At 34.7% G+C, this 9846-nt stretch overlaps 1 protein-coding gene across 1 annotated transcript in view; it reads left to right on the forward strand.

Annotated features, from left to right (window-relative positions):
- RGS5 (regulator of G protein signaling 5) overlaps positions 1 to 8189 on the forward strand; it is a 68733-nt gene extending 60544 nt beyond the window's left edge. The window contains exon 5 of the mRNA XM_072419980.1: positions 603 to 8189. Within this exon, the coding sequence (XP_072276081.1) occupies positions 603 to 764 (162 nt within the window). The 3' untranslated portion in view covers positions 765 to 8189. The remainder of the gene's footprint in view (positions 1 to 602) is intronic.
- Positions 8190 to 9846: the final 1657 nt, after the last annotated feature.

Raw genomic sequence — 9846 nt, forward strand, 5'->3', positions numbered from 1 at the left:
AGTATGTGGTAACTAACACATTTTTTCCAGAGCTGCATACTGCGAACTTTTCTCAGCTCTACCAGATGTCTGAAGATTATCTGTTCAAATCCAAACAACTTGCATATAAAATTTTAACATTTTCATAAAATTGATTCATACTCTGTTATTCTAGTCCTGTGATTTGCATAGGACAACAGAGAACGGGTAAAGGAGGGCTTGGCGTTGATGGTGAACTGACATTTCTTTACTACAGTTATGCAATACAACTAGGTCATCTCCTTGCCTTGCCAGCCAGTAACTGGACATTACAGGATCAATCACAAACCAGGTTTACCTTTCTGCTCACTCATTCTGTCCTTACATGTGCACCGCACAACATCTAATTATTCCTAAATTGTACTGTATGACAAAAAATGATAAAAAATGATAAATTCAACTGCTTACAATATTTGAATATTTGAATAGAATATATATTGAATTCATATCTGCATTAGTTTGATGTTTTATGCCTGGAGTAACTTTGTTAATAGTTATATGATTGTTAAAAACTTTTTTTTGTAATGGCACAGTTATCCTACTTTTCATTGTGTTTGTTTCTTCTGTTTTGTCTTTTGTTGCAGGTCAATATTGACCACTTCACTAAAGCAGTGACAATGAAGAATTTGGTGGAACCATCATCCTCCAGCTTTGATTTGGCCCAGAAGAAAATTTTTGCTCTGATGGAGAAGGACTCCCTGCCCAGATTCATCCGCTCAGAGATCTATCAAGAACTTGTGAAGTAGCAGCATGGCAGAGCTGTGTAGTGCTCCCCAGCATTCAATAGCTTCCATTTACTGATGTGTTGGTCGGTGGTTTCTGCAGCTGCTTCTTCTAATGACCTTTTTTACTGCCAGTGTTATTGCCAAAATGTCCTGTGTTATACAAATTATACAGCATAAAAAAATTTTTTTTTCATTAAAAGAGATCATTTATAAATCAATTTGAAGGGAAACTGTAACCCTTTAAAATTATTGGGACACTCCAGATCCCAATAAATATACCATTAGTGGCTTTTATTTTAACTTATCTAAAGTCCTATTAATTTCTCTTTCCTGTTTTTAAATGTCCTACAATAAAGATGTTAGTGGATCCCTTTAAAAAGCCTTTTCTTTAAAAAAAAAAATCTGTTTTAGGTATTAAAGTTATATAAACTCACACAAATTAAATAGTTACAAAATATATATAAAAAAAACAAAAAACCTATTGATGACAACCAGGGGCAATTTTTATAGATGTCAGTATTATTTAACATATATCTTTACAATTTAATTTACCATTCACAGTTATCCTTTTTCAAAGCAATTGGGGAGAGCAAAAGTGGAGGTGTAGTCAAAATCAAAATCATCTAATCCCATTATTGACAGGTGAAAACTAATAGGTTATTATGTACAACACAAATACTTCTTGAAGCCCATTGGGTTCTGTTAACACTTTATTTAAGATACTGCGTTATATTTTGAAACCGCTGACCATAAAGAACAATCAATAAACTCTAACTCTTAATTTTGTCCTTTTTGCTTGGTTATGGTGGTACTTCAACTACTATACCCTCTTTCCAAATTGTTGTCTCCTCTGCATGAATGCCCTTGTGGCCTGCACAGAATGTCACAGTAAGTTATTTTTCTGAAGGCAATACTTACCTAAATAGGGCCATAAGGAAAGCATTCCTAGCCCCAGGATAAGTATAGGAAACAGTGGCAGGTGGTATGGTTCCGGGAATGGGTTGAAAAGCTTACAGAAAGGTTTGATGGACAATTAATTATGTCAGATGTACAGTGTAAACAAACTATTTCATTAGGAGATGACAGCTTAGGTGGAATGGTTTTTGGACTTTGGGGTAAAGGGGCCTTATAGGTTACTTTCAGCAATGTAAGTGTTCTATAATGGAAGTGAAATTACTAAATGGGGTTATAGGGATGTCTATTCCAGGACACTGGCTATTAATCTGAGGCTGCAAAAGACTAAGGTAAGATATTGCATATAGGAAAAATACACATTTGTATGCACCTATACTTTGATATATTTGTTAAAATAAATTTCCCAAAATGTACCTGTCCCTGACCTGTTTTGTTCTGTATGCATAACATTACTTTCTCTTTCATAGGTCAGTGGTGAAGGTGGCAGATGACATTTGTGTATATATATATATATATATATATATATATATATATATATATATATATATATATATATAAAGTAAAACAAATGTAAGCAATGATGGCATTACACACATCAGCCAATCCTATTTTAGGTCAGTTTACAGACTAAAACATGATTGGTTGTTATGGATAATGCAGCTCATATTTGACAGTTTCATAAATTTGACCCTCAGACCCCAGGACCAAAACTTAGCAGATGGTACTCCCCAGTGTTGATGAGTAAAAGTGAGGAAGGTCCTTTAGAACCATAACAAGGTCCAATTACCAATACTAATCATCTTTCCCCTTTAAGAGATAAGATCAAAGTTTTCCAAAAGCCTGAGACAACTAACCAATAGCACCTATCTCTGATTGGTCATTGCCATAAACCAGATGCGTTATCATGTCTTCTCGGTTATGATAGGAGCTCAAGCAAATGAACAATGTCATCTATTCTGTCCAAATACATTTATACAAAATACAGACTGTATTGTCAGTTTTATGAGAAATCCTTTCTGTAAAGCAGGCAAAGGGCTTTGTCATATTTGAACATGCAACTCTATGGAAACTATGGAAACAGCACTCAGGTTGTCATCCTTTAAAAACAGACTAATACATAAAATTCCTTTAGAAGTCACTGCTCATGGCTGGGATTGGTGAGGTGAGAAGAAGCATAATATCTCCATTCTGCTGTTCTTTTGAGGAAACATTGACATTAAGCATAAAAGCAATCTTAATTCTTTGTGAGGAGAGGACACCCTCCGTCTTTAGAACACGCGATATGTAAATTAGGATACGCTACAAAAGATAACAATTGGTTTCCAGTAATTTTATTTTACATAATAGGTATTTACATGAATATATATATTAACTCTCAAAAACACCCGCCACACAGCATAGCAGATCCAAACCATTTGGAGTCTATTTATAAAGTGTTAGTGTGACATTTATCAAACATTCCCCGGTGGAGAATGTTTCAGGAGGATTTCAATAGCTATGCATCTCCAACTGATACTTATTGATATGTTACACCCAGTGTTTTATAAATAGACCCCTATATATTTTTTGTTTATTTCAGTTAGCAAGCAGTAACATGTATTCATATACTATGAATCAATGGTGCAACACCTTGTTGAGAAATCACAGTATAAAAACATATTTATTAAAATGATTTATTCATAGTCATTCAAAGATGTAGCTTGAACCTGGGCTGCACTGCATCACCTCATTGACCCCCACATAACATAAAGACAATTACATTCTGCGGTGGTACAGCTTTGGGGAATATATAGTCAATGCTGGGCCTCAAGAAGCAATTGCCATGTAGTGGTTGAAAGGCCTTTAATCCCTATTTAAATTTTGTATTCCAGTTTGTACTACTCAAGTAAATAACATTAGGACATAAGTGTAATTTGCATCATCCCCTGATGGCTTCTATAATGAAAAAAAGGGTTTACTTGCTTTCTTCAATACAGGACACATTGGCAATAATATAGTACATTACTGTTACCCTAATGCTTTTGCTTGTGTTATGGGACTTCTGCACAGCTCAGTAACCCAAAAATATGAGTTGGTGTGTCTTTTAAATTTTGAGTTTATTTTTGCTCCAAGGTATATGCTGTATTCTTGCTTTGTAGGAGAATGCTGTTAATATCCTGTGAAAGTTTCACTATAAGCCTTTGAGATGTATGTATGAAGATGAATCTCCCCTGTACTGCAGAACAGTCCTTCTGAAAACAGTAAAACACTTATACAATGATATGGTCTTTGTTTACTTAGATGGTCTGTCATTTATTCCTGATTATGCTAAAATGAAGAGTGAGCATATCAACCATACACAAAAGAAGCAGCCCACCAAATGAATAATGAGGAAACCATTATATGCAGTACTGTATTTTTTTGGAAAGTGGTTTCCATTGTTGTTCATAGTAAATTATTCCTCGGCAAGTGTTCCAAAGCTTATCCTTCCCTGATAGACATGTTTTTCACAGAGAACAAGCCTCAGCTTTATCCCTAATAATGAATAGAAATTCAATTCAAATTCAAAAATAGATAATTCAATTCAAATTTCAAAGTGCCAAAATTCTATGACATGTATGAAATTAACTAAGATGTTGTCTACAGAAATCAAACAGAGCGGCCTTCTGTTTTGTAACCTGTAGAAATATGGCAGGTAGAATAATATTAGCTATCATACCCCTGTTAATATAGGCCTTTATTAAGCCCATAATACCAAGGCCTGTTGTGCTGTTTTGGTTCAATAAAAAGATACATTTTTGGTGAACAGAAAAACTCTCCTGCCAGCCAGCAAGAGACTTCTGTCACAAAGGGTAAACTATGACATATGACTGCAGAGTGCCTGGGAAAAATAAGTATTATGGATATAATATAGGGCCAATTATAATAGCCAATAGAGCCAATTATAATATTTTTTTAATTCAAAATATGTATTTGATATATTTTCTGTCATTCATAAAATATTAAAATATTCATACAGTCAGTCTAATTGGTTGCTTTAGACAACACTTCTACCTTTTATGTTCCCTATTTATTTTTTAAATATTAGCCTTGAAATGTGAGAGGTCCAAAAGGAAGACAAGTATTAGGGTTACATGGAGAGCTTTGATACCCATTTAAAAGCAAGGATTATGTAGCTATTGTTCCTTAAAGAAACCAAAAAGGCTTGACTTGACTGCAACTTACCTTCAATTGGGAATGTAAAGACATGGCTAATAGAAAACTTAGACATAGAAAACATTAAAAAAGAAACATTTTTTGAGCCTCACTTCTTACGGTCAATGTGATGGCTCATGGTGGAGCCTTTCAACTGAGAGAATGATTGCAGGTCATTGATTTTATCAGATGATTTGGGGTCCCCAGAAATTTAGCATTTTCATCCAAAATTCAAATTTAGCAATCTATATACATATTTGAATATTTTAGGACTTTATTGGTTACACAATCTCCTACATAATATATATTAGCAGCTATATTACCTTGTTCAACCTTTGCTTCTTAAATAATATGCATTAAGATGTCTCCAATATATATTATCTGCACTTAGGTGAAGATAATTATGTGCTTGTAGACTTCCTTGCTACAGTGTAATTGATTACATTGCCAGGACAGCCAGAGGCTAGTGCTTTTTTTTTCAAATATGGATTCATCTTGAGAAATTATTAGCTGTACACCTACATGTCATGCTAATAGGATGGATATTTTCTTTAGAAAAAGGAATCTTGGTATTACTTTATTAAAGTTGTGTATACTGCACCACAAAAATGTATTCACATCTTGCACATCTTGGAAATGTAGATATTAGAAACATTTTGTTTCATTCCTTAATTAATAAAATTCACCATGCTTATGCACTCCTTCCCCTTGCTCTTAATTTTGTAGAGATAAATTACATTTCCAAAAAGTAGAGGAGTAAGTAGAAGTAGGGGAGAGATTTAGCAATTTGGAAATATGCTTACCTAAAAATGTTCAGTGTTTAAGAAAAACTCTTCTTTACCAATATGGGTCTTCTCAAAGCAAACTTTGTGATAAAACTAAGAGATAAACTTTGTGGCTGCCTCCAATTGCCTATCTTGGAAATGCTACATGTCATGGCAGCGAGTACAGGAGTATGCAGATGACTTTGACTGTTCTCTGATATTCAATTTTGGGTCACTGACTAAAAGTTTAAAAGCCAGCAAGTTAGCATAATAGCCAGAGAACAGTATTTTTAATTATTTCAGGTCATCAGTTGCAACTCCTTATTTATTTTATGCCAGGTTTGTCTTGAAGTAAAACTAGACCCTCTAGACCCTTACTGCTGAGGACACAGAGGCATGTCTTCAATGTAGCCTAAACTACATATGGTTGAATGTAAATTAAAATACTGTGGAAAACAATATTGTTTTGTTTGATTAGAGATTCCATAAGATTGACTACAGTTCAAACCTAAGATTTCTTTTGTACAAAACAAATTGGAGGGTTTAGTTCTATTCTTGATACAACCGTAAAAAGTAAACAGGATTTACAAAACAATTCAATTCATATGGATTAGAGCTAGATTGGCACTAGTGACCTAGTTCAATGCCCTCTACTAAACCTTTTCAGGAATTTGATGTAGCCCATTTTCTGTGTCAAAGGTGGAAATCCTATTCAAAGCTTAGAAGCAAGTACGATGATATAATATCCAGAAGTCACTCTGGTTGTAGGGTAACCAGGAAAGAAATCCACAATTCTAAGAGCATAAATTACAATTAGGCGCCAGCTGTTAAATGTCCAGGCTCCAAGGATTTGCTCAGTCTTGTTTAGGTCTTCCCACCGAGCATCAGTGAAATCCATCTTTTTCAGGTTTTATTTATTATTCAGACCTACAAATGAATATTATTTTCATAGTGCATGTGAGTGTCCCTTTGACAGGTTTGGCTACAACTAGAGGAAGATATAAACATAGCAATGACGTGAAGCATCAGCGTAAAAGTCACTTGTAAGAACAAGAGCAGAATGTGCTACACTTCTTAGAGGGAACAACTGCCAGCTTTTTTCTTGAATAACAAAATGTTCCCCTTGGAAAAACTGTTCATAAGAATACCTAAAAAGGTTACAAAAAGCGTTCAAAGGACAACAATAAAGCTAAATCATTTCCATGATGTGTTTTGTTCTGGTACTGTGTAACCCATTATCCAAGAAAAATAGCTAGCCACATTGTGGAGTCGGTAGAATCTGTGCAGTCCAATGCTGAGCAAGTTATTCCAACATATGAAATGACCCTGCTTGCTTATCTCTTACCTGGGTTGATTTGGTTATACTGTATTCATAAAATAAAATAAAAAAAAACACAAACAGCCATATTTATAAATACTGGATAATAATAATAATATTTAATAAAAATGTTTGAAAAACAATTAGTGAACTAACCCATAGCAAAGAATTTCAATTTTATTTGTTTGATTCTGTTTATTTCTGATTGTTGATCAAAAAAGTAGAGATCTGATGTCATAATAGATTTACATAAATTTCTAAAAGGTTCAGCGCCGGTATTAACATTAGTGGAACATTAGGTAATCTTGTTTATATGCAAGAAAGTATTATGCCTTTATAACCTCTAAGGCCTGCTGTATCTGGGATTCTGCTTGTAGAAGAGCAGTACGGGAAGCTTTTAGCAACTTTAAGCAACTTTGATGAAGCATTTAAAGCGCCTAAAGGTCTAGTTTCTGGATTTCAACATAAATCATAATGAGAATATATATCGTCAATAGACTCCTAAGAGCTGGTGCTCAGTGCTGGTGTTAATGGTATATGTTTAATATATCCCCCAACTGTTATCTACTGTTATTAAATCATCCTATGGCTTTACTAATACTGTATTCAGACACTGGTCTGCCAAAGCTGATGCCCTTGTGTGGAAACCTAATTCTCCCAATTTGCACTAGAAAAGCGATAGTGGTGATGTTAGTGGTTTCAATATGCAGCAGATTACTTTTATTGTTAACTCCTATTTTTACATGGGTAGTTGTATGCAGTAATTAATAACATTGAAACAAATGATTTATGAAGTGTCAGGGATCACAGTGACTTCCTAAATATTTGCTAAGATGATAACATAAATAACAAATAACACATTAATTCTTAGGCAAACTTCTGGCATTTATTAGAAGCTCAACTTTGCTGCTTTAATTGGTAATGGTGGATTGCCAGGACCTATTGGCCAAGTATTTACTATGGGGTAAGCTACACAAGTGGCATGTATTAGCGATCAATTGCACTAAATAAAGCATTATGCAATCAAAATTATTGGTGTATGTCCAACCTTAATGTACAGTATCTCATATCATGATACAATAACAAAGTGTATTTACATGGCAAATAGGTGTACAGTAAATGCTCCATTGATTTTTCTATTTATGCTGTCCTAGGCAGATTGTGACGGTGCTGTGATGCAAGGACATGTTTATTTCATTTACTTCTTTATACTTACCTGCCTATACTTTTTTATAACCTCTGTAATGCTGCAGCTAAAATAAATAGTAACTACTAGTCCTGTGTTTGTGTGATCAGTGCTGACAGAGATCAAAGTCTACCTAGTTTTACACAGTAGTGATAAGATTATATTAACTGGTTTGTGTGGAGTTGTCTATGTCTGAGATGAAAGAGGAAATAATTTGATTTACAGAACTATTGGTGTGAGCTGGTATACCATTAGGAACCTCACCCACCTATATAATATATGCCTAGGTTGTTTTTCCCCTGTGTAATGTGGAACCTCATGCGTTACAAAATGCATGAACAAGTGGAGCAACATCTCTAGGAAGAATACTGCTGTGATAGATGTGGAAGGTGGAGAGTTAAATCAGGATGATCAGGTCTGAAGATGGGTTATTGTATTTACAGGGAGGGGGAAGAGCTAACGGGAAAAGAAAGGAAAGTCCTGTGTTTAAGTAGCCAAAAAAGTTGTGTGAACAAGTGTGGGTAGTAAACCTAGAGGTAACAGCCCTAGATGTCACTGCTACCCCTAACAGCCAGGTGAGCAGCCTATCTAGTATGGGTGAGGCAGGTAATGCTGGAAAAGATCGGAGCATGAAGGCCCCTGCAAGATGAGAAGGGGGGGGGGGGTGATTTGGGACAAAGAAAATGCAAAACTATTAAACACCCTCTTCAGCGCTGTGTACAAAAAGGAAAATGTTGGAGTTTATGTTCAAAATAGAAAAAGTTTTTCCACAGCCTAAAGGCTCAAAAGTTTTATGATCAATCAAAAGTAAGACAAAAGCACCAGAACCAGATGGATTACACCCCCATACCCTCAAAGGAGTGTGCTCTGTTCATTTCTTTAAAGAAATAAGCCTTTGTTTCTAGTTTTAAAAGACCCTTTAATCATGGGTTTGGTGCCAGTGAATTGGTGTAAAGCCAATGTGGTGCCTATCTTTAAAAAAGGAGTATTGTCTTTACCAAATTAATTACAGAGCAGTAAGTTTAACCTCTATAGTTGGAAAGATTCTACTGAGTTTCGTAAAGAACCACAGAGTTTTTGAAAGAAAATAATAATATAAGTAGTAGTCAGCATATATTCAGAAAGATCAACATATCTTCTCTCTTTTATAATTTGAACAATTTATTTTTGAGCATATACAGTATATCTGCTTTAGTATGTTGTATAGTTGGATTGCATTACCCTTATCTGGCATTAATCCAAAATGAGTGTGGGGGGTTAACTTCCCAGGCCATGGCCATGGTTCTTAATTAATAATGCATTTCCTTTTGTTTACATTACCATTGCCTATAAATTGTTATTGTTTAATAACATAAATAATGAAAAGAAAATTAAAGGATATATCAATCAAGACAAGACCTACTAGGAAAATAAAATGTTGCTGTATTTGTGATCTAGAAGAGACAGATTTTGAAAGGAGATTTGTTAAGATAGAAATAAGTACACTGCCACTCCTTTGCCTTTCTTCCAGAATTGTTTCTACTTGGTTGTCATGCCAATGCTTTGGGTTTAATACGTTCCAAGTTACCGGATCACAACAAGAATTTTAGCTGACTAATATTTTCTGCATGTTCCATGATCCAGAAGTAAGCAAGCCACATCTCAGCAATTGATCATAATTGCAATCTACATTATAAAGCATTCTGCAATTGAGGGGGTTTACATCAAAACGTAAAGAGAATCTTTTCAGCACATATCCAGTAACAA

This window comes from Pyxicephalus adspersus, chromosome 8 (assembly GCF_032062135.1).
Source record: "Pyxicephalus adspersus chromosome 8, UCB_Pads_2.0, whole genome shotgun sequence".
NCBI classification, from domain to species: domain Eukaryota; kingdom Metazoa; phylum Chordata; class Amphibia; order Anura; family Pyxicephalidae; genus Pyxicephalus; species Pyxicephalus adspersus.